Here is a 27,111-nt window from a genome sequence, read left to right as displayed (position 1 = left end):
ATTCGCCGCCACAAACATATAATGTTCAGAATCAAAACGGAGAATTACAGACTCCGAACGAGACATACATAGCAACGAGAATTTGAATCCAGTACACAGGCATTAAGGCTACCAAGTCTCAAAATAATCCAACTTTCTTAGTTTTCCATAACTTAACCTAGCTCTTACACCTACAGACAACAAATGTGACCAAAACAAACGTTTCGTAATCATCAGTAGAGCTCACACAGCTTATAGGATTAAAAACCGAAACGTTTCAAATTTTGGACCACCAAAAGAAGGAACTTTCGACAAGGTGCATCCAAGTAAACCAAACAAAATCTTTCGAAGCTTTACAAGCATATCTTACCCTACGAAGAATTTCCCACAAAATCTAGCACAAAAGAAAACAGAGGAAATAATTCGATCCTCCAAATCAAATGGTGATAAAAAAATAAAAAAATAAAAAAATATTTGTTACTTTGGTTACAATTTCACAAAATTAGGCTCCTTTTTGTCAAAATCTCCAGCCATTGGAGCATTTCCCTCTTTGTCATTTGGATTGAAATTTCACTTAGCTCGAAATCAGGGGCAATTCGTATATATGCATAAAGGAAAATAGACTAATTTGAGCTATTTGACTTAACGAATAGTTTCAAAGGAAGTGATAACTAAAGAATGGAGAAGTTTTAGGAGCCGGCTCGACGTTGTTTTACAGCAATCTAAACTGTCTATTTTTTTAAGTATTATAATTCTTGCAAAGAAAAATTCAATCTAAGCAATTTACCTATTTTATACAAAAAAGATCATTTGACGGTTTTGTCACGATAGTCTGGTGCCGGGAAGACTCATATTTTAGTCTCGTTCTGACCACCATCGCGTGTTTACCAGCGTTAGTAATTGAACTCAAAACATACCGTTTCGAATACGGATTTGAAATTCATCCCCAATTGTTGGACCAACATCCTCCAACGCCTCCCGGCAAGGGCAACAAAAATCAAATTTCCGGGAGCTGCCCATCTACCTAATCCATTGAAACTCCAATAACACATATTAACAATATCTTTAGTACATATCTTTAAACTTAGGGAGCAACTTATATGAAATGAGTCCACCGTCACATGATGTCCATTTTAATAATATATTATCATGTGAAGAAAAGCTTGCACTCGTCAATGTATTATTGGATACAAGACGCCACGAAGCAACAAACTCGTTTCATGTAAGTTCTTATTCTAAAGTAAAAAGGTCTGAACGGCTCGTAAGTGGAAGACACTACCTTCTTGAATGATCTCTTTTCCTTTTTCTTTTTCTTTTTCACAAGCAAGAGTACGGATATGTTTTAGTACTAATTAAGGACCATGAAAGAGGACAGAGAAACACAAAAGGCACAAGCTTTATCTTTATCCATAGAGAGAAGTGGCACAGTTCAGCAAATTTGTTTAAGATAATGTATGACGATACGCGTAAAGAACTTAAAAGCCGCATTCGATGTAGGTTTGTGGCCGTCCAAACAGAAACAGAACGAGGGTAGTCAGCAATTTCAACTGGTTTCCTGCTCAAAATCTTCCCCCTCGGAGTCCTCTGCATTGTCTACGTCGTCATCGTCGGGATCATTGTCGTAGTCTTCTTTATCGTTGTCGACAGCGGTTTTCCCAATCACAGCCATGCTGCTGCTAATCTTTCTGATTTCGTTGCACTGCAAAAATTACCTCGTAAGAAATTATAAATGCTAATGGTAGTAAGCCAACATAAAGAAGAAAAGGAAGATAAGTGCCCTCAAATGTAGTTTCTAGATACTTCAAAATACACACGGATCCAACAAACTGCAAAAATGTGCCTAAACTTATATTATCGTCTCCAGGCGACTTGAGGTATATCATTTGGGATTGCACCCAACTCTCGGAAGAACTAGGCTGTCCCACTTAATTCCAAACCCTAGCGATCTCTAGATTTAAGCAAAATCTTTTTCTCAAAAGATAGAATAGCTACTGGAAACCAGGGTAAGAAACCCAGTTCGCTTAGATAAGATATCGCTGAAGCCATCAAGGTGTTCTGTCGTATAAAGAATACACTTCAAAATTCAAATTACTCGACTAGTCCTTTTCCTCGAGGTTTTGTTTACTCTGATAGGCATAAAACTTGGATGCAGTAATAAAATGTCGAAAACATAGGTCCACCCTTTTGGTTTGTTACACTTTTCAAGCAGGCTCTAACTCACAATAATTTGAATTAGCACATCATGATGAAAATTTACACCAAAATGCAAACCTAATTTCTGTGAATTCCTAAGGTCAGGGACTCATGTAACTCGCACATGTGTTAAACGAAACTCACTTCTATTATTGGAATCCCGAAACCTGGAGGTCTCTCTCACTTCAAAAACCTACAACTTTGACTCCCTTATCGAATTAATGAAAATATCATCGAGTAGTGTCCAGTCTTCTAGCTGGTGGATTCTAATGCTATGTTGGGATGCCGTCTTTTGCCCTTCCCCCACAGGAGTGACATGATTCACCAGCACCAGCACCAACACATAACATTCAGATTCAAAATGGAGAATTACAGACTCCGAACGAGACATACATAGCAACAAGAATTTGAATCCAGTAAACAGGCATCAAGGCTAACAAGTCTCAAAATAATCCAACTTTCTTAGTTTTTCATAACTTAACCTAGCTCTTACACCAACAGACGAAAAATGTGACCAAAATAAACATTTCGTAATACAAATCTGATCATCAGTAGAGCTCACACAGCTTACAGGAATAAAAACCGAATCGTTTCGAATTTTAGAGCACTAAAAGAAGGAACTTTCAACAAGGTGCACCCAAGTAACCAAACAAAAACTTTCAAAGCTTTACAATAATTTCTTACCCTACTAAGAATTCCCACGAAAACTAGCACAAAAGAAAAGAGGAAATTACTCTATCCTCCAAAATCCAAATATTTCACATTACGCCAATTCAAATGGTGATCACAATAAAAATGGTTACTTTAGTTACAATTTCACAAAATTACGGTCCTTTTTTTCAAAATTAGAATTCATTAGGCTTCAAACTTTCAAATTAGGGTCCTTTTTTTCAAAATTTCCAGCCATTGGAGCATTTCCCTCTTTGTTCTTTGGATTAAAATTTCAATTAGCTTGAAATCAGGGGCAATTCGTACATATGCATAAAGTAAAATTAGACATGTAAATGGGAAAATAGGAAAATTTGTAGTATCGGAAAGTACCTTCTCTTCGAAATCGGACTCCTCCATGGCGAGGAGGAGCTCCTCGCTGTGGGGTTGGGGCCATTGGGCTGGAAGCAAAAACGACGTCGGAATGGTCCTTGTTGACCATGGGTACTGTTTCATGAACCCCGGGAACTGTAACATTCTTCTCTCTCTGAACAGAGCGCTTCCGTACAAACCTCAGCGACCGTGGAGGGAGAGGACCTGTTCGACTGGGTATCTCTCTCTTCTGTTTGCTGGGTGAGGTATGAAGAGAACATGTGAAACCCACGTGACACCACTTAGTTTTTTGTAAACTCCACACTTTTAAACTAACTGAAAACGCTCTTAGTGAAATTAATTAAACATAATTTGACAATTGATGCATGGACTCTTTTAAATCAGATATGTGTTTCTCACAAAAAGCAATTAAACTGTTTTTTTCAAGATCTACTTGGATTTTTACTAAAAATTGATTTCACATAATTTGACAATTGATGCATGGACTCTTTTAAATCATTGAAACAAAAGTCCAACCATCAATCCACACATCACGTACTCTACAAACGACATAAAAATTTAGTCTCACTAACATTTTTCTTTTTTTTTTTAAACTGAATTATATAATCATCGTGAATATGATTCAATTCTTTAGCCACTGAAAGACGAACTCTTAAAGGAAATACTGCATCAACCTTTGATGATTATATATATAATAGTTGGCAAAGAAGGAAAGAGATTCTCTCCGGATCCTTCTACCAAAGTCATCGTATCAAGTGATCCGAACTTTTGAAATTTCATCCAACGATCCACATGTTTTGGTCTCTTAAAAACTATAATAATTTTGGCCGTTAGATGAAATTTCAAAGGTTCAGATCACTTGATCCGATGATCTTGGTGGAAGAGATCCGGATAAAATCTCTTTCCGGCAAAGAACTCTTGCTATGAATCACCTTAAACAATTATCTGTTGGAGAACAATTCAGAAATAAACAATATAACAGAAATAAACAAAACTTGAAATTCACAATTTTATTTCACAAAAAGTACTTGCTATACAGAATGAAAAGTATACAATAAATACAGATATTAATATAAGAATATCAACAGTACTAACTTGATTACAGAAGGTAGAGGCTAGCGTAAAAGATATGTCATTCGAAAAGTAATTCCGTCCCACTCTTGTGCTTGTGGTTCTATAACATCTGCTCGACCAGGATACAACTATCTAATCTTACAACCCGCACTGGATTATAGAATTATAGCGAATTGCTTTGTGTGTTTACTCTTTCTGGAAAGTTTGTACGAAAGAAAAGGAAGAAGAAAAGATGATGGATGATGAACTGAGGACTCCAGTTATATAGGCTCTTTCATACCTCTTCAAATACTTTTTGGATGTATCTGAAGCTTTACAACTCTCTACAAAAGGTTGTATCTTTAATCAAAACGTTTTTAATTAATTTAATTAAAAACTTAATTCGAAATTAAAACTAATTAATATTAATTTATATTAATATTATGGTATAATCATCAAGCCCAATCCACATAAATGGTGGCCCAAGCCTCAATTCCCATTTCAAGTGGTCCAACACATAACTAATATTATAGAAGACAAAACATATATAAAGGTAATTTGTCCTGCACATAAAAAAACCCAAAAACTACCATTGATCTACTTTAAACAACAACCCACACTCAAAGATATAATTTTGAGCAATGGCCATAGCCGTTGCAAAAGTTTTTCTGTTAGAGAATAATCACAACATGAAGACTTTATCGCCAAAGATGAAGAGCGACCACACGAAGGAGATAGAGATAACTAAAAGATAAGAGAAATACGGGGTGGGAGAGAGGGAATAGATCAAGAGCGATTGTGCCGACCTCAACTAAAGACAAGGGAGGACACATGTTTGGTCCTTGTTTCTTTTAAAAATACTGCTCTTACCATATTTTTATATCACATTTGTATCACGTTTTTAATAGAAGCACGATTCACAAACACATGTATGTTCATTAAAAGATGGTATGAATGTGGTATGAAAAGTATGGTAAGTGTAGAATTTTTTTAATAAACATTCAAAATACTATTTGTACCGTCTCTCTAATAGAGATGCGATCTACATGTGTTGGTGGCCTACTAATATTAGAATGATGATACAAATAATTGCACAAGATGATAAGTGTAGTGCTACTTCTATTAGAAGGATGATACAGATAATAGTATCTTGTTCATAAGTTCACAGATTACTAGAAGAATCCTGATGTACAAAAACAAAGCTTCCACTTTTGCACGTTCAACCTAAATTGCTTCAAAGTCTACGCATACATGTTGACAGTGCCAATGAACAAACACACAGTTTAGATTCCTCAAAAAGCCATGAGCACAAGCAAAGTGGTCCCAAACTCTGTCACTAATCTCCTTTGTTTATTTGGTAAATCAGCCTAATCTCACTCTCAAAAGCCTCTAAAACATCATACTTTGGGGAATCAAATCCTCACCGAACACTAGAAGAATAGAAAGAATACAAAACTCACAAACTCCGATACTTTTTCTGTTACTGTCGTATTGTTCACTCATATTATAACACATGTATCCATTCATTACATATCATATTTCACGGAAAAATGTTAAGAACTCTCTCAAAAGTGAGATTCTTCATGGATTCTTTACCGCCTTACAATTTTAAAGTCAATTTCCGTGCTAATATTATAAAATTTTGTACAAAAAACATAAGGGAACGGAAATCCATGAAGAGTCGTATTTTAAAAAAGTTAGTTTAACATTTCTCTATTTCATACGCACGTATCAACTCCATCGTTTACTCGTATACGAGATGAACATTAGTAACGTTACGTATCATTGCGGCTTCCTTTCAAAAACTTCCGCACAATCTTGTCAGACGTTACGTAACATGCGCACCCATACCATTCGACCTTCCTTTCTCCAAGGGCACGACCGACTCACCCAGCCTCGTCACAGTATTCTCTTATTTTCTTCTCACTGCCATCGTGTCCGTATTCTTCGGCTTCCACGTTTTCTAATGGCCTCTGACTCACACTTCCTCCTCCTCCTTAAGTATCCTCCCATTTCTCCATTTTCCAACCCCACTAGAACCCATTTCTTAGTTTTAATCGCACCCATCTCCTCCGTTTTGTCGCCTACCAACTGTTTGACGAAAGTCCTGTAGAACCAGCAGACCATGAGGCTTTACGTCTACGTGATGGAAGCTCAGGACTTGCCCGTGAGGGAGTCGTACGTGAAACTCCAGGTGCGGAGGCACAAGTCCAAGACCCGGGTTTTGAGAAGTACCACCAACCCGGTTTGGAATGAGGAGTTTGTTTTCGGGGTGCATGATGTGAATGAGGAGCTTGTGGTGTCTGTGTGTCACCAGGATGAGGAGCAGTCTGGCTTGTTCTATGGCGGGTCTGAGTTGGTGGGTCGGGTTTCGATTCCGGTTTCGTCTGTTGCTGCTGAGAGTACTTGCACCTTGCCTCCGGCTTGGTATGCTCTTGAAAGTCCCAGGACTGGGAAGTTCATTAGCAAAGATTGTGGTTAGTGAACTTTTATGTCTGTTGTTCCGGTTTGTTTCAGTAGCGCGTTTTCGAGAGGGAAATGATTTCTGCACACTTTTTCTCCATTTATTTAATTTTTTTGGTAAAAAAATATCATTTGTTTTGACTATTTGAAGATTAACGGCCGATTATAGTCATTTTCTGAGGGGGGTTGGTGCCAGGGTAGCATCTCATCTGACCCTAATGCAGTTTTGCTGCTCTAGACAAGATTGTTCATTTTCTTATTGTGTACATTAGTTTGGGTCGAGGGTGATGATTGTCTATCCGTCATGCGAATTTCTATGCCTCACATCATAAGGAAATAAAAATATGTAAAGCTTTGGATTTTTCTATGTTGTTCTGAATTCAATCAGATGATCAAGGTATGTGCTCTGTATTTAGTAGAGAAATTTGTGGTGTATTTCAGTAGCACTGAGTAGTTCTGCAGAAGTATATTTTTCTTCCTCTTACTGTTGAGTCGTAATTTTCAGTTCATCACCTTTTATTGGATCATGGGAAAGATTCTGGTAGGGAAGAAATTTGCCTTTTTACTAAATTGACTGGCATTGTCTTCCTCTTAGGCCTAAGCTTTAGTTTGTCAAACAAAGTTGTTGACTCGGGCATTGTTACGGCGCATTATGTCCTTTCTAGCATTTTAAGCATCAATGGGACCTCTGTATTGATTGAATCATTGCCGTTCATATGCAGGGAAAATTCTTCTCACCCTTTCTCTGCATGAAAAAGGCCATGATGCTTCCATTGATTACCTTCTCAGTGATCATTCAAATATAAGCCTTGAGGAACCTAATGAGGTGGACAGTCCATTTATGTCAACTCACAGTGTCTTTTCTTCCAAATCTTTATGTTCCAAGATGCCAGGTGGTAGACAGTTGTTGAAGGCTATTGTGAGACGTATGGACAAGCTTATGCATAAGAACGATGAAGCCTCAAAAACAGGTGATTCTTCGGAGTTGTCTACTCCAGTATCTGATTATGAAGATTGTGTGGAGGAGCATCAAAGTAGTTGTAGCTTTAAAGAGTCTCTTGAGATGATGCGGTCAAGAGGAAGCGAACAAAAACTGCCGGAGAATCTGCTGGGAGGGATTCTTATTGATCAGGCATATGCTGTTTCACAACATGATCTTAATGCATCTCTTTTTACCCCAAATTCACAGTTTAGGACAGATCTTGCAGAACTTCAGGGGACAACAGATCTACAGGAGGGGCCTTGGACGTGGAAATCCGGAGAGATGCCATGTTTGACACGAGTTGTTTCCTACACAAAAGCTGCCTCAAAGTTAGTTAAGGCTGCTAAGGCCACAGAGGAGCAAACGTATATCACAGCAGATGGAAAGGAATTTGCTGTATTAATCAGTGCGAGTACACCTGATGTTCCATATGGAAATTCATTCAAGGTTGAGTTGCTTTACAAGATAATGTCTGGACCAGAGCTACCTTCAGTGGAACAATCCTCCCGTCTGGTGGTATCCTGGGACATTAACTTTCTCCAGAACACAATGATGAAAGGCATGATTGAACGAGGAGTTCGACAGGGACTTGAGGAGAGTTTTGGTCAGTTTTCCAGCTTGCTGGCTCGGAATTTCAAAACGCTGGATTCAACAGACTTGTCTGACAAGGATCATATCCTGGCAAGTACGAAGGCAGGGCAACAATCAGATTTGAAGTTGGCAACTGAATACTTCTGGAATTTCACTCTAGTTACCACTATCTTTATGGTTCTGTATGTCCTGGTTCATATTCTACTTTGTGAGCCCAGTACACCCCAGGGCTTGGAATTTATCGGACTTGATTTGCCACACAGTTTTGGAGAGCTCATCACATGTGGAATTCTCATCCTTCAGTTGGAGCGCGTTTATAACATGGTTTTACACTTTGTACAAGCTAGGTTGCAGAAAGGTAGTCACATTTATAGCATCGCATTAACTTTACTAAACTATTCGAGTCTACAGTGCCTTCACACTTGATGTCACATCTTTAACACTGTCCTGGGATTTACTCAATCGTTCGGTCTCTTTCAATAGGAAGTGATAATGGAGTCAAAGCACAAGGTGATGGATGGGTTCTTACTGTTGCTTTGATTGAAGGGAACAGCTTAGCATCCTTGCATTCATCAGGGTTCTCTGATCCCTATGTGGTTTTCACCTGCAATGGTAAAACAAGAGCAAGCTCTGTCAAGCTTCAAACAAGTGATCCTCAATGGAACGGTGACGACTTTTTCCTTCTTTGTCCATTTTTTTTTCAACCATATATTTACTGATGCGACACCACTCAGTGGGAAAAGGCTTTGTTGTTGTTGTATATATTTACTGATGCCTTCTTGCAAATGTGATGCAGATATACTTGAGTTTGATGCTATGGAAGAACCGCCATCAGTTCTGGATGTTGAAGTTTTTGATTTTGATGGCCCATTTGACCGAGCTACATCACTTGGACATGCTGAGATCAATTTTCTTAAACACTCAGCTACCGAACTTGCAGATTTGTGGGTCTCCCTTGACGGAAAGCTTGCCCAGTCTTCTCAATCAAAGTTGCACGTCAGAATCTTTTTGGACAAGAACAAAGGAGCTGAAACAATTAGGGAGTATATGACCAAAATGGAGAGGGAAGTTGGAATGAAGGTGAGGACTTTGCGTCACGATTTCTTCTTTCTTTTCTTCTTGAGTTAACCAAACTATTATGTACATGAGTTTCCCTCTTACAGGTTATATTTTTGTTGCTGCACGTTTAACATTATTCTCTTGACCAAAAAAAAAAAAAAAAAAAAAAAACCTACAATTGAGCCTAATTTCTACTCTAGATGTTGATCAAAACTCTGCTTGGTTTGACAGTTGAATCTGCGATCGCCTCACAGGAATTCAACATTTCAGAAATTGTTTGGGTTGCCACCAGAAGAATTTCTTATCAGTGATTTTACATGCTCCCTGAGGAGGAAAATGCCTTTACAGGTGCCATATTTGGTTTCTATCATGCTATTCAACTACTTGTAAAATAAAGAATAAATTACAATAAATTTATAGATATTTTAGATCTTCTAGTATTCCAATTAAATCTGGGTTCTTCTGAGCTCAATTATACAGGATAAGAAAGATATGTTAACTTCTATTTGTGTGGTATAAGTTAGATGAGGAATGACAAATTCCGCTGCGTTGAGCACACTTTATATGTTAACTTCTATGAAGCCTTTGTGTGTGTGCATGTATGTTCAGTGCGTGCGCATATCTGATTATAGCAACGATGACTTGCTGTTGCAGGGCCGACTCTTTCTATCTGCAAGGATAGTTGGGTTTTACTCAAGCTTGTTTGGACACAAAACAAAATTTTTCTTTCTTTGGGAGGATATTGAAGATATCCAAGTTCTTCCCCCATCCTTATCATCTGTGGGAAGCCCCTTGCTGGCCATTGTTCTAAAAAAGGATCGAGGAATTGATGCAAGGCATGGTGCAAGGTGTCAAGACGATGAAGGCAGGCTGAAATTTCATTTCCAATCATTTTTATCGTCTAATTCAGCCAGCAGGTAGTGGTATTAGGGAACTGTATAAATGTTTAAGACAAATGATTTCCTTTTTGCCATAGTCTTTATACATGTAGAAAGCATTTGATGACTGATTACGTTTTCCTGGCAGGACAATAATGGGCTTGTGGAGAACGAGAACACTTAGTGCTGACCAGAAAACACAAATTGCTGAAGAACATTTTGATCAAGAAGACATCCCCATAATGTTTGAAGATACTGAATCCATATTCAATCTTGAGGATGCAAAGATGTCCAAAGTTTATACTGCAGAACTACCTATTAACGTAAGTTGTTGGTTATCTTCTCTTTTTCCTTTTTATTGCTTTGTTAATCGTTAAAGAGTTTATACTGCATGATTTGTTATTCAGCTTTGAACTTCGTTTCTTTAGTGAAACGAAGACTCTTGCTCAGGTGAAATTGTATCTGACTTCATAGCCTTGGTTGACGATTTGACAACGTAACATGGGTGACTAACAATTAGAGTTGGCGCAGACAAAATCTCTGATGGAAATTTTCGAGGGAGGAAAGTTGGAGCATAAAATCATGGGGAAATCATGCTGTCTTAACTATGTAACTACCGCATGGGAACCTACAAAAAAGCCGGATGTCTTTGAACGACATCTATCTTACAGGTTCAACCGCCAGGTCTCAATCTTTGGAGGAGAGGTTACATGCAGACAAGAAAAGTCCCCCTTGGCAAACGGTGAAGGATGGATCGTGGATGAAGTTATGGCCCTGCAAGGCGTTCCATTTGAGGATCACTTTCGTGTAATTGACATCAAACTGAGAATCGCTACCTTTTGACATTGCCTACAGTTTTGCTTAATACAAATATTCGCTTCATCGTGCAGGTTCAGCTCAGGTTCCGCATCGAGAAATCTGCCATGGCTTATAATGCATGTAAATGCAATGTTCATGTCAGGGTCTTCTGGCTTAAAAGGACAAAGTTTCAGGACAGGGTCACACACAACATCGTAGGGAAATTCGCCCATCGACTCAAGGAAATATTCGAATTCGTCAAGCAGGAGATTCTCTTGGGACCGGGACCAGACGTTTCCCTTTGACACACACTCTTTAGCCTCACTATCATTCACATTCAGATAGATCACAGATTCTTTTGGTGCTTTCGGCCGGACAGCGATACAATATCAGCAACGCAGTCCAAACCAGGAAATGTACGTCCAAATGTAGGACATTTCGATATTTTTTTTCCTTAGATTCTGCTTTCGTTATAGGAATATCCTCCTATAACGTTGTTTTTATTAACGTAGAACAAGCATTCTGAAATTTAGTCGAAAGTCTTTAGTTCTACCGAATCAATAGACACTTTTGACGAAAATAAGGAGCAACTGTTGCTAATATTACTTTTTGCCGTCAAACGCCATTACGATTACGTCTCTCCTATTATCTTTTTGCCGCCCAAGTGTGAACAGCAGGACCACCAAAAAGTTGGAATTTTGAACCCCAAAAAGTCGAGGGCTTGCGAAGACTTTGAATCTTTAAAGTCTCTGAATCATCTTCTCCAACTTCATTCTTCTCTGACCGCTCCTTCTGTGGAGCGATGGCCTCCACAGCGGTCATCGATGTCCGCTATTTCGGAACCTCTAAGGTAAGAATGTGAGATTTTTGTTTGTTGGGTTTTGTTATGCTCTGATCTGTTTGGTTGCTGAGAAAATCAGGGAGAAAATATGATGTGCTAGTAGGTTGTGAGATGCAAGTTGTGTGGATCATATCTGTATGAGTTGTAGAGGGCCGCTTGTCTGTCTCTCTAAAATCTTGACAGGCCGTAGTCGGCTAAAATTGATAATTTTGCGTTTCTGGGAAAACTATTTGCAAATTGTGTTTCTGGGTACTGAGACTTTCCAGATTGTGTTATGTTTTTATTTGGTTGTTTAGTTTTGAATGCTACTAACATCTCACTGGTTGTGTGATGAAGGTTAGAGCTGCCGGCAGAGTGAGGCATCTCAGTGCTCGTGTTGAAAACAATGGCGAACTGGATCTCGACATGGGAGGATTGCGGAGAGAAATTCGCAGCCTTTGTGCCCTCCCACCCGCTGCTGACATTACTCTGACGTACATTGATGAAAACTACGATGTAGTTACTCTTGTGGACGATGATGATCTGCGGGACGCAATGAGGCAGCGTCTGGAACCCTTCAGGATCGATGTGCTGATGAACGATGACAAGGAAGACCGCGGTAAAAACTCAAGCTCCGAAAAATGTCTCGTGACGGATGCTGTAAATGCGACAAGTGATGTGAGTAATAGCAATGTGTTTGATGAATTCCATCTGGCAAATTATGATCACCCTGTTAGTCCTAGGGTTAAACAATCTGAAGACGAATGTGGTATGATGTGCGACGCAGGCATTCGCTGTGGCGCCTGCAACGACAAGGTTGCGAAATTGTGGTTAGCGGCGTTGGCCCTCGTAGTGTCAGTTCGGTTATTATCCCGGCGACATGGATCGGAGTGTTGATTGCTTCTACTACACCTCCTCTGCAAGTGAGCTTGTTTTTGTGCTCAACTTAAAGAAAATGGGAGGCCTTGTTGCTTTGTTTGGTTTGTGCAGCAATTTTGAGTCTGCTGGCCAATTAACATATATATTGGAATATAGATATATAGCTTGTTCATTTTCTTTTATTTCTGTGTGATATGAGTTGATTGTCTTCTTTGTATTTTGCAAATGCTCGTAATTGCTTGAGTTGTAGAGCAATTCGTGGAAATGATCAAATGTTTACTTATAGTTATAAAAATTATTAAAGGCTAAATCGCCAAAATAGTCTTTGAGATTTACATAACTCATCACTTTGGTCCTTGAGATTTCAAATCGATAAAAGTGGTCCCTGAGATTGTTCACCATCCATCATTTTGGTCATTCTGTTAAAAACTCCGTTAATGACCCGGAGCTCTTGGCCGGAAGTTTGGGCAATTTTCAAAGCTTTGTAACTCAATCGTTTCTTAACCAAATTCGACCCATAACATATCAAAATGAAGATAGGAAAGTGTAGAATAAGATTATAGCTATTTCGAAGCCCAATGGTTGCCGGAGATGGCCGGAAAATAGCCTCAAAGTTGACTGGTCCGAGTGAAAACTTGAAAACTCGCCGGAAACTAGGTAAACTTTAAACGTTCATAACTTCTTCAATACTCAACGAAATCAAGTGATTCAAAAACGAAAATCATACTTCTCAACGATAATAAGAGAATGTTACCTTTTTTGACGGCTAACTCGTCGTGGTTTGGCCGAAAAACGGCTCGAAAGTGGCTGTCTTGGTCTCCAGTTAGCCACTTTTGAGGAATTTTCCGGCCAAACCACGGCGATCGAGCAGTAAAAAAAGTTACCATTCTCTTTGTCTCGTCGATAAGTATGAATTTCATTTTTTGAATCACTTGATTTCATTGAGTATTGAAGAAGTTATGAACGTTTAAAGTTTACCTAGTTTCCGACGAGTTTTCCAGTTTTCTCTCGGACCAGTCAACTTTAAGTCTATTATCCGGCCATCTCCAACAACCATTAGGCTTTGAAATAGATATAATCTTATTCTACACTTTCCTATCTTCATTTTGATATATTATGGGTCGAATTTGGTTAAGAAACGGTTAAGTTACAAAGCTTTGAAAATTGCCCAAACTTTTGGCCAAGAGATCCGGGACACTTAGCAGAGTTTTTAACGGAATGACCAAAATGATGGATGGTGGACAATCTCAGAGACCGCTTTTATCGATTTGAAATCTCAGGGACCAAAGTGATGAGTTATACAAATCTCAGAGATTATTTTGGCGATTTACCCAATTATTAAATTGTTGATGTTTAATACGCTAACATGTAATCATTGAAAGTAAATCTTGACATGGTTAATAGATGAGTTTTTATTTTCTCTTACGTTTCTTAGAACATATGAAATCAAATAAAGTACGTTCCTATACAGGAAATCCCTAATTCAATATGCGAAAAAGATAAGTAATTAAATTGATTAAAAGGGGCAATTGATCACGATATCATGTACTCATTCACACTCTTTTCTAATTTGTGTAGATAAACACGTACTTGTTCAATCTCCTCCAATTCGTGTAAACAAACATGTAGCACGAGAAATTTTTATAAGTGCTAGGAACATATGTTATGTGATTATATCATTCTTCATGTTTTAATAAAGAGAGACTACATGATCAGGCACGTGCTATAATATAAGAACAATAATAACGTTACGTAATTGTGTTGTGAATCTTCATCATTTCCCGTCCTATCTCAAAACGTCCCTAGTAGTTTTAGCGTCATAAATTCCATGTTTATCAAGAATGGCATTGGGTCAACACGACCACTAAAGATTACACACAGAAATAAAATAACGCCTCCGTGTATGAGGTTCCACACCATTACGACGGTCCTCCAACCACCAGAACACAACCGCGCCTTAATGTATCCGCGCACGGCGCCCCTATCTTTGGCGAGAAGAAAACCAGAGATAATTAATTTTCTTATTCGCCAAGCCAAGAGCGATATATAATAATATAAATATACAGGCACCCAGGCTCCGTCTGTATTTCCGCTTTGCGATTCGTAGAGAGAGAAAGCTAGAGAGAGAAAGAGAGAGAGAGAGAGAGAGAAAGCGGGAGAGAGGCGGTAGTAGCGGCTGACGGGTACGCTTGGGGTTCCGAGATAACGTCCGATTTTCTCGATCTCGAACGGTTCTAAGATTGTTTAGGGTTAGGGTTAGGGTTTTACTTCTAGTTCTCGGATTTGGAGCACACTGGTTGTTTCTGCAGCTATGGCGTCGACCAAGGTTATCAAGGTGCGATCTTTTCGAACTTTCGTTTCCGAATTTGATATGGGTTTTTGGTTATTCTCTGTTTGGTTGACGGGAAAAATTTGGGATAAGGGAAAGAGGTTTGGAAATTTGACATGCAACTGAGCTGTGGGATGAAATGGGGTTCTTGATTGATGAATTTATGTCGGTTTTTTTTTTTTTTTTTTTTTTGTAATTGAAGAGGGTTTATGTGATGATAATTTTTTGAATTTTGAGTTTTGATGCCTGGCATGTTTATTTGATTGAATGTTATTTTCTCGGAAAGATTGTTGATTTATTTGGATGATCGGAGAAGTAACGTGGTTAATCTAGGTAACCCTGATTAGTTTGTTCATGGGTCGGTTGAATTTTGGCAAATTTTGCGTGCTGTTTTCAGACTCCAATTTGATTTTGTCATTTGCAAGTGTTTAACATTTTTATTGAATTCTTGGATTTTGAAAAGGTTTATTTGGTTACTTTCGTATGTACTAATATGTAACTGGTTGTTCTAAAGGTTCAATATGCGGAAACACTGAGGCGTTTCAATGCTAGTGTCAATGAGAACAATCAACTGGATCTTGACATGAGTGGATTGCGAGAAAAGATCTTGAGTCTTTTCAATCTCCACTCTGATGCTGACATCACTTTGGCGTACGTTGATGAAGATGGTGATGTAGTAACTCTTGTTGATGATGGTGATCTGCATGACACGATGAGGCAGAAGCTCAAATTCTTGAAGATATATGTACAGATTAACAAGGACAAATCTGCTAAGTCAAGTGGAAGTTCTACTCCTTTGAGGTCCCCTCAAGGTCAAACTCCAATACCAGATTTTAATGCTGATGTTGCCGAAGTTTTGAAGTCCCTGCCAGAGCCACTTCGGGAATTCGCTTCAAAGTTTCCTCTTGATTTGGCTTCAAAAGTTGCATCATCCAGTCCAGTGTTTGCGGAGCTTGTTGACTGCTTTTCGAAGATGGGCCTGTCGTACTTGATTCCAGATGCCCAGGTTCAGACCGCTGGAGATTCGGGCAAGCAAAACGGCGCCTCTAAGAGTCCCGTGGATCCCCCAGCTGCTTCTAAGTCAAATGATCTGAAGGGTGATGGCAGGTCAGAACCCATCTCTGCAGCTGAGGAATCAAGCACCAAAAAAGGTCAGGCGACAGACTCTGTGAATGTGACCAAGGATGTGGGGATGTCTGCTCCACCTCTTTATGCAACTCTTGATCTCAATTTCCTTCCTACAGATTCTAATCTATCAGGACCCATGCCCATTAATGATTCACCAGCTGGATCAAGTCTTCATACCAGTGATGCAAGGAAGGAGTCTAAGCAGCTTCCCAATGGTCGTCTCAATATTCAAAAGAAACTTCACAGCAAGAAGCCTTTTGGTTGTGGTCCGTCCGCAAGTTCAGCTCGTGCTGCAAGCAATATTCATGATATGATTAGTACTCGTTTCAACGAATGTCCATTTACAGGGACTCCCATTGCTAATGACTCAGCTACTCCTGCTGCCTGTCGGCGCATTCCTTTCAAAAGAAATCACTCCGAAGCGATGGGTGGTATGTTCCATACAGGTGTTCGCTGTGATGGCTGTGGTTGTCATCCAATTGTTGGACCTCGATTCAAGTCAATAGTGTAAGAATGGAACTTATCAAATCTGTGATGCTAAGTTGGTAGTGAAACGTTGTTGAACTCAGATTATTGACGTTACTTTCTGTTTCTTTTCTGCAGGAAAGAGGATTATGACCTCTGCCGGATCTGTTTTGCCAGTAAGGGTAGTGCAACTGATTACATTAGGATTGACCACCCTATCTCTCATCGTCATCCACGGCCCTTCAAGGGGTTGTATGAGCAAGTGTGTAGATCCCTCTAATACTTTTTCTTCCCCATAGATACCATATTTTATTTTTGTTACGAATTTGACCTTTCTTTTTCATTCTTAATGACAGCCTCCATGGGTAGGTCCCCCAGTTATGCCAAAAATATTGAGAGGTAGTATGAAGCAAGGCCGCCCTAAGCTTGATAGCCGCTTTGTATTGGATGTCAATGTAATGGATGGTACCTTTATAGCCCCATCTACTCCATTTACCAAAATATGGCGGATGCGCAACAACGGTGGTATGGTGTGGCCTCAAGGAACAACACTTGTGTGGATTGGGGGCGACAGATTTAGCAATTCAGATTCAGTTGAAATAGAGGTGGCATACTTTGACATTGTTCTGGAATTGTTCAAGTAGCATTTAATATTTACTTTTTTGTTGTCTTTCCATATTTCCTGGGTTTTAGTTGGCACTTCTATTCATTTTTGTTTTAGTTCTTTTATTTCAGAGATTTTTTGTTGTCATTTTTTAATTTCATGGTTCGTTATAGATTCCTGCGGATGGTGTGCCGGCTGAAAATGAAATGGACATTGCCGTTGATTTTACTGCACCCGAGTCACCTGGTCGCTACATCTCATACTGGCGGATGGCAACCTCATCTGGCCAAAAGTTTGGGCAACGTGTTTGGGTCCTGATTCAGGTATCTTCCATATTATTAATTGTGTTCTTTTGATGACCTCTACTTTTATTATGCATACAGGCGGATGTTTCCGGAACAACTTTATACCTAATGCCCGTAACTAGACAACTCTTCTGATCCTTTATTCCCTTGTGCAGGTTGATACATCCTTGAAGGATTCATTCTTTGAGAGTTTTCAGGGTCTGAACTTGAATCTGCCCCCAAAAGAATCTGAAAAAATAGATGTGAACCTTCAACCAGCTGCTGGCAGTGACTTTCTCCAGCCTTCTGGTTCTAGCCCACTTAAGGAACCGGTGAAGCCCATGCCTACTGAGCAGCCTGGACATGACCAGGAGCTCCACTTCCCCATCAATGATAGCTTGCTGGTTGGCCACAGCGCTTCTGCCCCTACTGAGCCACAGGGTTCTTCAACTGTGATGTACCCCACTGTTGAGCCACAAGGTTCTTCAGCTGTGTTGTATCCCACTGTTAAGCCACAGGGTTCTTCAACCGTGTTGTATCCCACTGTCGATATCTTTGAACCATCTCCGCCCTCCCCCAAATTTTCACTTGTTGTCAATGCACCAGCATCATCTGAAGGGACCAGTTCAAACAATGCCGTGGAAGACACCATGCTGAAGGAGCTCGAGGCGATGGGATTTAAGCAGGTCAATTTGAACAAGGAGATTCTGCGTTTGAATGACTACAACATGGAGCAGTCTGTCGATGATCTCTGCGAGGTTTCTGACTGGGATCCCATCCTTGAAGAGCTGCAGGAAATGGTAAGTTTGTACAACCCGACTGTAACAAAATCTTGACGGATAGTTCCCTCTCCAAATTTTCGGTGTATCCTGAGTACGATCGCTGTGTGCAGGGTTTCTGTGATACCGAAATGAACAAGAAGCTGCTGGTGAAGAACAATGGAAGCATCAAGCGTGTGGTTATGGATCTGATCAACGGGGAGCAGCTTTAGATGGAAGACAACTACTAATAAATCATGTTATTATATATTCCTAGTATATATATATATATATATATATATTATCTCAGAAATAATGGACTGGCATTTTTCGATATGCAATCTGATGCTTTGCTTGCTTTTGGGGACCATGTCCATGTGCATCTTTTTCTTAGTATGTAATTATGTTTTAGTAAATTGGTACTGATATCTAAGTTTTGGATTTAATATTATATTCTACGTTATGTATTCATGTGGCCATTTAGTCTTTATTGATTTCTATGTTATTTAATGTCCCACCACTTTATTTATACTTCTGTTATATGCAACTGGGACGTTAAGATGATAGTATCTTAATTAATTGCTCTGGTGTGTGATACGCTTGAGATATAGGTGTTTTAGCATTATGGTTGCATGTAAGATAGGTACGGCAATTTTTTTGTGTAATTTGTTAATTTGGCATGAAATAACACGAAAATAACAAGTTTCGAGTCTGTCTGTTAACGAGTTGGGTAGTTGTTGGTCATCCGTTAACGAATTAGGTTCTAATTGAGCTATTTGTTAAGAACTTGTTAAGGTAACAAGTATGATACGTAAATAACACGAACACAATCGATTTGCAGGTCTAGATAGTGAATTATAAAATTCTTTTGCGTGACTTATTAATCTGACACGAAATAGCACAACCTATTCACAAGTCGGATCATTAACGGGTCATTTAGTTTAAAAATCTGTTTAAGTAACTAGTTTAACAGGACATAGATTTGTTAAGATAATATGAATGACATATAAACAACAAAAATAACCCGTTTGTCCGGTCTCGTGCCTTTGGAAAAAAGGTGGAGTAACTGGAGTTGCCAAATTTGCACGGCAAATTGGACGGTCGAAGCGACTTATCCTGTATATCCTTTTTTTAGTCCACGACTCGAACGTTGCAAGTGATTTGGAGGGAAAGGATAAGATTTTTTGCTGCATGGATTGCTCGTTTACCAACATATCTCATCTCCTTTCCCACCGTTTGCCTCTCGCCTTTTTAACTGCCTCCACACCCTTGCATTTCTTGCCACATCTTTTCCTTTCAAGTAATGCTGTTCGACTCCTTACATATAACGAATCGATCTTTATTACTTATCTAGAACTACGTATATAACACTTATTTTTTAAGTAAAAGTCGTAAAATATTCGGTCGTTCAGTTTGAAGTGGAGACTGTTAAAACCAGAAATTAAATGATTAGCTATGATTGAAGTGAAGTACAAGTAAAAGATAGGAAGGAACTAGAAAGTACTCATGTTGTTTGAGTAGCTTTACCAGTTTACCCTCCATGTTGACAAGATCAGTTTCCATGTGCTCTAGATTAGTTTATGGCTCCCACCCACTTAACTACAATATATTCAACACTCCCTTCTCTCTCATCTCTCTCTTTCTCTCTCCTCACACACACACACACACACACACACACACCAAATTCTTAAAAACTTGATCTTTAGGCTCTCTCCCTTCCCATGACTCCAGCTGCAGATCAAGACTGAAACCACTGTTTCCATCAGAGGTTAATTAATCCCACAAATCTCATCGCACCCCATTTAATTACCCTCAATGATGGGGACTATGGAGTTTTAATCAAACTAGCATACGTATGCAGTACTCTAGTTTTCACTTGGGGAGGTGCTTTTGCTAATCTGCTTCTGGACCTTATGGTCTTGCCTTTCTGAGGGATTTTTTCTTCTCATTTCCCCATAAAAACTTGCCAAGCAAAAAAAAAAGCACTTTGGGCATTGAGCTTTTGTTTTGGGGCTTTTGCTGTCAGAGTCTGCTCTCTGTTAGAACATGTGGGGTTCCATGCTTTTGCCTTCTCCAAGGACATGTAAGTACCATCTCCTCCTTCCTGTGAGTTTTTTGAGCTTTGGGATGCTGCTTATCTCTTTTGTGTCAGCTTATCCACTCACAGAGAATCAATGAATGAGTTAGCTTCTCAACAAGTGCTTTTTGGCTTTTGGGTTTCTGATATTATGTTATATGGATTTTGGGTTTTGATGCTGGATTGTTTGGTTGTGTAGAAAGATGGAATCTGGGAGTAGGTTTTACTCAGCTGATGAGTTCAGATTGGATGCCAAATGGCTGATTGATCCCAAGCATCTGTTTGTTGGGCCAAGAATTGGTGAGGGAGCTCATGCCAAAGTCTATGAGGGCAAGTAAGTTGTACAGCTTCGCTTTGCTTTCAATTTTTTGAGTTTTCGATTTGTACCCATGAATAGTTTGGTCTGCATAAGTGGAAACCTTGTGTCTTGATTTGTGGCTAATGACGTTTCTGCGGTTCGCATTTTCGTTTCATTTGAGAGTAATGTTGTTTAGATTTGTGGCTAATGATGTTTCTGCGGTTCATCTTGTTTGGATTAGATAAACTACGATTGCGTTCTTGTGGCGATTAGCAATACATTTTATCCTTTCTTGCTTTGCATTCTGAACTGCATTTTGGGTTTTGCTGAAAATTTAATCTGGTTTAGTGGTTAGATTCAAATTTTGGTAGGATCCCGAAAATGGTTAGGTTTTCGGTGAATTGTAGTTCGGTAGAAGATAACTGATGAATTTGGTTTGAGGGCGAAAAATGAGTTTCTGAAGCGATTAGATTGGCAGCTTGCAAGTAATTATGGTTCAATTTTGAGTTCTGTTATGCTGCAGTTATCTCACTCCTTTTGATTTCGGCCTTTTGGATTCCAATCAGATACAAAAACCAGACTGTTGCAATCAAAGTTGTTCATAGAGGAGAAACTCCAGAGGAGATTATCAAGAAAGAAGGACGGTTTGCCAGAGAGGTTGCAATGTTGTCGAGAGTTCAACATAAAAATTTAGTGAAGGTTCGATTTAATTGCCGCCATTTTGGTGATAAGTCATTGTGGTAACGGGTGACGATAGTTACATTGTGTAGTCATGAACATCAAATTGTTATGTGTCGACATCTGATAATTAATGAAGGTACCCTGCCTCTCAACAGTTTATTGGTGCCTGCAAGGAGCCAGTGATGGTGATAGTTACTGAGCTTTTGTTGGGAGGTACATTGCGCAAATATTGTCTAAACATGCGGCCGAGGTGCTTGGACATACGCGTTGCTGTTGGTTTCGCATTGGATATTGCTCGTGCGATGGAGTGCTTGCACTCTCATGGGATCATACACCGTGATTTGAAGCCTGGTAACTTTTCCTATCCCATTTCAACTGCTTTGAATTCTATAAGTTTAAGTTTAAGACGGTTTAAATTCATAGACTGTTTCAGAACTGGATTGTCGTATTTTTTTCTGTAGTCAATATTTTCTGACTTTTTTGGCTGCAATAACTCTCATTCACACAACTTTCTTTTGGTATTAAATTTTTAATAAATATTTTCCGTGTTTGCATTACGATGATAGATTTCATCACTGCCATACCGTCAGGCTGGAATTATTATTCTGAACTGTACTGTTATATTAAAAAGAGTAGATAGTCATACGTTTAAGTTCCCAAATTCGACTTCAGACTAATTTTAGTAAGATGGCGCTTCAAGAAGGAGTAGAAGATTTTATTCAAAAACAGAACCCGAGGGGCTCCAAACTGAGGGTTATACACCGCTTATAGTCGGTTTAGTCCTCTCCAGTTCCATTTTTTAATAAAAACTTCTACTCGTGGATTTCCCTTGTTTTTACGTATCTAACAACGGATCTGCATTGTATGATTCAATGCATTGATGTGGATGGGTGAATTATTTGTTGGGTTTTGAAAAATTACTTGTCTTTTAGCTCATATTCTTACTTATTTTATCTTTTTTTTAACTTTTGGGTGCAGAGAACTTGCTCTTGACTGCAGACCACAAAACAGTTAAATTAGCGGATTTTGGGTTGGCAAGAGAAGAGTCATTAACAGAGATGATGACTGCAGAAACGGGGACATACCGTTGGATGGCTCCGGAGGTACTACCCTTCTTCCCCCACACTCTTATGAACCGTTGACGCTTAAAAATACCTCTTTATTGAGTTGATATTTCCTATTTTTTGGCAGTTGTACAGTACTGTTACATTAAGGCAAGGAGAGGGAAAGCATTACAACCACAAAGTGGACGCATATAGCTTCGCAATTGTTTTGTGGGAACTCTTACACAACAAATTGCCTTTCGAAGGCATGTCAAATCTCCAGGCAGCATATGCAGCTGCATTTAAAGTAAACATATCTTCCTCATCGATACATTATTTCCGATCCCAACCATTAATTCTGCAAATGGCTTATGGTGCTGCTAAGTTTTACTGATGATTTAATGGATACTTAACATTTCAGAATGTGAGGCCTAGTTCTGAGAACATCCCTGAGGAGTTGAACATCATCCTAACTTCATGCTGGCAGGAGGACCCGAATGCTCGGCCTAATTTCAGCCAAATAATTCAAATGCTACTCGATTTTCTTTACACCATATCTCCTCCCGAACCTGCCATTCCATCACGGATGTTCACTGAGAACACCGTCTTGCCACCAGAGTCTCCTGGTACAAGCGCCTTGATGGCAGCACGCGAAGGCTCAGGGGAGACGCCCAAATTAGGAGATATGGAAGACAAGCCAAAAGGTTTTTTCTTCTGCTTTAACCAGTGTTATTGAGTAGCTGAAGAGAAGATCCACAACCTCCGTCTTTCGGGTCAATAACGTTCGGAGGTAAGATCGTAAACACTAGAAACTAGTCCGATTAAGTACATTTTGTTAACATGGTAAATGTTTAAGCTGATCAGTGTCGAATTTCATCAAGTTCAATTGTCGAATACACCACTTTGTATCTATCCAATGTTCCGCTGGATCTTGTCGATGTGTAGGATCTTAACCCCGATTTGATATTCTTCAACGTCTGGTAGCTAATACTTTCCGAGTACGGTTTCCTTGTGATGCTTGCTGGAAAGGAAATCGAACTTTAATTCTTCATCGAAAGCGGCTTCCATTTGCTCGGAAATTCGAAGCTGTAACTTCACAAAAACGATGACAAACCTTGCATTAATGCTGACAGTATACGTGTAACTGTTAATTTTTCGTAGATTCTTCTGCGTGCACATAGTGATTTGGAAGCGGTTTGACCATTTATTTTGTCACATAAGTAATTTTGGTTGAACTTTTGAGCTGAAATACAGAAAATCAATTAAAACTAGGAAGAATGGATTTTTGTCGGCCAGAACATCTCTAAAATCATTTTGCATTAACACTATGAAGCTTAGGATGAAGCGAAAATGTCACGAAAATAGATTTTAAGAACATTATATGATTGAAACTATTACAGGGAAATTCAACATCTTATCTACTAAAATATTGCATCGCATACGTGATAGTTACTACAGTGCTGGGTTTGGCGGGAGAGATAGTAAAGGTTGTTAATGCCATTTTGTTCAACATTGGGGTGCTTTTTTAATGTCTCAATTTCTTTTATGTAAACACTTCCTTGTCTTCGAGCTATTTGCATGTTACGTTCTTAGATTAAATATAGACAACACGTTCAAACAAAAATTCGCATATAGCACATTGTAATTCAAAAAATTAAATTATGTACGCACATAAACGTGTGCATGAAGGCTAGTTTTCTTTAGGGGTGTATTATCCACACATCCTATTTTACTTCTCACACATTCCTTGATAATTTATGTCCGTTGATCTTTTTCAATTTATTCGATCTGACAATCGAAAATTAAAAATGTATGTGTGGATATTACATCATTTTCTTTAAAGTGAGTAGCAAGTTGTTGGATGATATAGGAACAGGAGCTTCTGGAAAAGTGTAAGAATAATTTAATATCAGGATGGAAACTGATAATATGCCTAGGGATATGAAACCTTGCAAATGAAGGAATGATTTTTCAATGTAACTGTCACACGAGATGGTATATCACGTGTCGTTATATAAATTGTGGAATATGTGTGTTAAAAAGTTAATAGCTTAAAAAATAAAAAATTTCATCACTTATATAAAAACACGTAATGTATTACTCGTATTTCTGTCACAACTAAAAATTTCTCCAAATGAGGCTTATTTCTGGCTCACCTCCTTTTTCCAGCTATGTTAGGTTCATATGCTTGAATCAACAGTTTGATATAGACAAGGGAACGGGATGCTACACCCTTTTGATTTGACAAGACAGTATTCTAATTTACATGAGAAAAATATTTAAACTTGAATGTAAAGAGGTCGACGTATTGTTTTGGTAAATTAGGTTAACTCACATCAACAGAACTAGATGTTATTTTATTTATTTAACAAGACGATATTTGTAGAGAGAGGAATTCAAACTTAAATAAAATAGGCTGGCATAATAGCTTAATAAACTAGTCTTACTCTCGTTAGTAAAACTAGATACCACCTTCTTATTTGACTAAGACGATGTTCTAATTTTTGAACTCAAAGAAAGGGGCCCGACATAACAAGAGATACAAACGTAAACCCTAGAAGAAAAATCCACCAGAGTTTGGAAGAAAACTGAAAGGTTTATTTGATTGATTCTTAAATGTATATTACAAAGCCAAAAGACTTAAATAGACTTAAACTCAGCCATGAGGAAGTTCAGGGGTCTTAGGGACATTGAAATGACATAAACTGGATGGAAAATCGAAAGTTTGAATTTTATTACAAACTTTAAAATGCTGTTTTGGAAGTTTAGACGATCTTGAATGGCTAAATATGTAAATTTTCGCTGCGTCTTTTTGTCTTCCTTCATTCTATTCTGTCTTCAATGCACCCAAAACGTAGCTCGGACAACAAATATGTAAATTTCCACTGTGTCCTTTTGTCTTCCTTAGGTCTATTTCATTTTCAATCCACTCAACCATCTATTCTATGCAAGGTTCTAGAAGGCGCTAGTCGAGCGGCGAGATGGAGCCTAGTGCCTAGGCGGCTAGACGGAGCCTAGGCAGACTAGACGAATTTAAGTAAATCTATTATATTTTGTGTAAATAAGTGTCTACTTATACTTAAAATATATATAATTTCATCATAAACTACAAAATAGAATGACATATATATATATATATTATGAAGTATTGGAACATAATGAAAATATGGGAAACAAGGATATAATGTGTGTTTATTTAAGCATGCAACAAGTTTCTTACAATTTATTGAAAAAATAAAATGCAAAATGAAAGTGATATATTTTCTGTCTAAGTGAGCCGTGACCTAGGCGGATCTCTAGGTGGTCTAGGCAGGTGCCTCAACAGGTCTAGGTGCCATTTCTTAATTTTCAAATGTCTAAGCATTAATCAGAGCGATGACCAACCACCTAGCGCTTAGGCAAGGCCCAAGCGGTGATAGGTGGAGATTTTTAGAACCACATCAGCAGAACTAGATGCCACCCTTATCATTTTAGAATATAGGCCAAACCAATTTTCCTATAAATTGAAGCTTTTGCATCCTCCTAATGCTTCAAGTTCAAGGTACTTGTGAATTTGTGATTGCCAAAAAAAAAATAAAAATGAGGAGAAGCTACGACTACCCAACCAGGCACCAAAATGGGAACGACTATTACTCCCATGTGCATAGGATGGCAAGAACCCCTAGTGTCCTCACTGATGTCCCTCATGGCCAAGTCCTATTCGGCAACCAGGCCCCTGGGAGAGAGAGCTATGGCGGTCAGTACTACGAACAGCGTCAGCAGAACCAGCAGTCCATGCCGGAAGTTCACAAGACGGTTGAAGTGACTAAGACAGTCACGGAGTGCGACAAAAAGGGGAACTGTGTCGTGTCTGAGGAAACTATTGATGTTGAGGCCGATGGCTACATCGAGCAGAAGCACAAGGGGTTTGAGCTCTTCAAGTGGAGTACCTTCAAACCACGCTAAGGTGCCGGAGAGTTCTTGACAAGGATGATTGGCGGGCAAACTTTAAGCAACCCATGACTTGTATAAATAAAGTGCCTGCAATTATCCATTCTGATGAACTTCCTTAATTAAGCTCTTAATAGGATGCCACTGTCATGTTTAATGTATTTCACTTCCTAAATAAACAAGTTATTATTACTTATTGCTATTCTCGTGTTATTAGTTTTTCTTTTTCTTTTTTGTCTCAGTTATTAATCTTTACTTATTGAAACAAGACTGCAGCAGCAGCGGTATGTGTGATATTTACTCCTGCAGCAAGTAAATGTGTAAGACTTCGTGATGGTTTTGAGAATTGACAGTAAAAGAACTGATGCTAAATGCTAATCCTTGGTTTTTTTTCCGCAAGACGGGCGAAAACATCTAGTAAAATCCTGCTCTACCTCATGTCTTATGCCATCTGCAGAACTTAGTTTGGTTCTCCAACATAGAACTTTTATATATCATTGCAGAAATCAATCGAAACCAATTGTTGGTAACATACCGCGATACACCATTCGCTTGCCAAAAGTTACGATGTGCAGTACTACTTTAGCTTAACACAGATTTTGATCTCCAACTAAGCAAATGAAGATTGAAAGATAACAATTTCTTCACACAAAAAAGAAATAACGCACATATAATTCAGACTTTTCTCCTCTTTTTTTAATGTAATCCTAGTGTCAAAATTCGTAGATATTCGGAGAAAAAATTATGTTAACCTGCAAAAAATAAACAAGGCCACGAA

At 38.8% G+C, this 27,111-nt stretch overlaps 4 protein-coding genes across 8 annotated transcripts; 3 read left to right on the top strand and 1 right to left on the bottom strand.

Annotated features, from left to right (window-relative positions):
- Positions 1 to 1,357: 1,357 nt before the first annotated feature.
- On the bottom strand, positions 1,358 to 3,620 carry LOC139197218 (uncharacterized). The gene is made up of 2 exons (XM_070824122.1): positions 3,214 to 3,620; positions 1,358 to 1,678 (listed from the first exon to the last, which is right to left on the bottom strand). Exons 1-2 carry the CDS (start codon positions 3,355 to 3,357, stop codon positions 1,523 to 1,525), a joined length of 300 nt encoding a protein of 99 aa, XP_070680223.1. The 5' UTR covers positions 3,358 to 3,620; the 3' UTR covers positions 1,358 to 1,522.
- Positions 3,621 to 6,016: 2,396 nt separating this feature from the next.
- On the top strand, positions 6,017 to 13,076 carry LOC103443455 (C2 and GRAM domain-containing protein At5g50170). Of its 4 annotated transcripts, XM_070824120.1 has the most exons (11): positions 6,017 to 6,743; positions 7,452 to 8,660; positions 8,786 to 8,968; positions 9,099 to 9,382; positions 9,593 to 9,709; positions 10,016 to 10,278; positions 10,388 to 10,562; positions 10,771 to 11,046; positions 11,130 to 11,887; positions 12,215 to 12,535; positions 12,645 to 13,076. In XM_070824120.1, the coding sequence occupies exons 1-9, from the start codon at positions 6,392 to 6,394 to the stop codon at positions 11,340 to 11,342; spliced, it is 3,072 nt and encodes a 1,023-aa protein (XP_070680221.1). In that variant the 5' UTR covers positions 6,017 to 6,391; the 3' UTR covers positions 11,343 to 11,887; positions 12,215 to 12,535; positions 12,645 to 13,076. The 4 variants fall into 4 exon arrangements, with proteins under 4 accessions (XP_070680221.1, XP_008380532.3, XP_070680220.1 ...); XM_008382310.4 differs by having other exon boundaries at positions 12,215 to 13,076; XM_070824119.1 differs by having other exon boundaries at positions 11,130 to 12,127; positions 12,215 to 13,076.
- Positions 13,077 to 14,566: 1,490 nt separating this feature from the next.
- Positions 14,567 to 18,771, top strand: LOC114825391 (protein NBR1 homolog). Of its 2 annotated transcripts, XM_029103947.2 has the most exons (8): positions 14,586 to 15,071; positions 15,580 to 16,216; positions 16,310 to 16,700; positions 16,797 to 16,920; positions 17,015 to 17,263; positions 17,436 to 17,585; positions 17,723 to 18,346; positions 18,439 to 18,771. In XM_029103947.2, the coding sequence occupies exons 1-8, from the start codon at positions 15,048 to 15,050 to the stop codon at positions 18,535 to 18,537; spliced, it is 2,298 nt and encodes a 765-aa protein (XP_028959780.2). In that variant the 5' UTR covers positions 14,586 to 15,047; the 3' UTR covers positions 18,538 to 18,771. The 2 variants fall into 2 exon arrangements, with proteins under 2 accessions (XP_028959779.2, XP_028959780.2); XM_029103946.2 differs by having other exon boundaries at positions 14,567 to 15,071; positions 15,580 to 16,700.
- A 939-nt stretch (positions 18,772 to 19,710) lies between these two features.
- On the top strand, positions 19,711 to 23,341 carry LOC103421791 (serine/threonine-protein kinase STY13). Its single transcript, XM_029103945.2, has 7 exons — positions 19,711 to 20,387; positions 20,581 to 20,715; positions 21,246 to 21,378; positions 21,516 to 21,711; positions 22,339 to 22,463; positions 22,552 to 22,710; positions 22,825 to 23,341. The coding sequence occupies exons 2-7, from the start codon at positions 20,585 to 20,587 to the stop codon at positions 23,137 to 23,139; spliced, it is 1,059 nt and encodes a 352-aa protein (XP_028959778.1). The 5' UTR covers positions 19,711 to 20,387; positions 20,581 to 20,584; the 3' UTR covers positions 23,140 to 23,341.
- Positions 23,342 to 27,111: the final 3,770 nt, after the last annotated feature.

The sequence above is a fragment of the Malus domestica genome, chromosome 06, assembly GCF_042453785.1.
Source record: "Malus domestica chromosome 06, GDT2T_hap1".
NCBI classification, from domain to species: Eukaryota; Viridiplantae; Streptophyta; class Magnoliopsida; order Rosales; family Rosaceae; genus Malus; species Malus domestica.
The sequence above is the reverse complement of the archived record's forward strand: the minus strand, read 5'-3'. Positions and strand labels throughout refer to the sequence as shown.

Excerpts from the sequence above, each read along its gene's own strand:
- LOC103443455 (XM_070824120.1), top strand. The coding sequence starts at position 6,392 with ATGAGGCTTTACGTCTACGTGATGGAAGCTCAGGACTTGCCCGTGAGG. Across the intron at positions 8,661-8,785 it reads ACAAGCTAGGTTGCAGAAAG|GAAGTGATAATGGAGTCAAA; the intron begins GTAGTCACATTT and ends CTCTTTCAATAG. Across the intron at positions 10,279-10,387 it reads TCGTCTAATTCAGCCAGCAG|GACAATAATGGGCTTGTGGA; the intron begins GTAGTGGTATTA and ends TTTTCCTGGCAG.
- LOC139197218 (XM_070824122.1), bottom strand. The coding sequence starts at position 3,357 with ATGTTACAGTTCCCGGGGTTCATGAAACAGTACCCATGGTCAACAAGG. Across the intron at positions 1,679-3,213 it reads AGTCCGATTTCGAAGAGAAG|TGCAACGAAATCAGAAAGAT; the intron begins GTACTTTCCGAT and ends TAATTTTTGCAG.
- LOC103421791 (XM_029103945.2), top strand. The coding sequence starts at position 20,585 with ATGGAATCTGGGAGTAGGTTTTACTCAGCTGATGAGTTCAGATTGGAT. Across the intron at positions 22,464-22,551 it reads ACCGTTGGATGGCTCCGGAG|TTGTACAGTACTGTTACATT; the intron begins GTACTACCCTTC and ends ATTTTTTGGCAG. Across the intron at positions 22,711-22,824 it reads CATATGCAGCTGCATTTAAA|AATGTGAGGCCTAGTTCTGA; the intron begins GTAAACATATCT and ends TTAACATTTCAG.
- LOC114825391 (XM_029103946.2), top strand. The coding sequence starts at position 15,048 with ATGGCGTCGACCAAGGTTATCAAG. Across the intron at positions 16,921-17,014 it reads TCAAGGGGTTGTATGAGCAA|CCTCCATGGGTAGGTCCCCC; the intron begins GTGTGTAGATCC and ends TCTTAATGACAG. Across the intron at positions 17,586-17,722 it reads GTGTTTGGGTCCTGATTCAG|GTTGATACATCCTTGAAGGA; the intron begins GTATCTTCCATA and ends TCCCTTGTGCAG.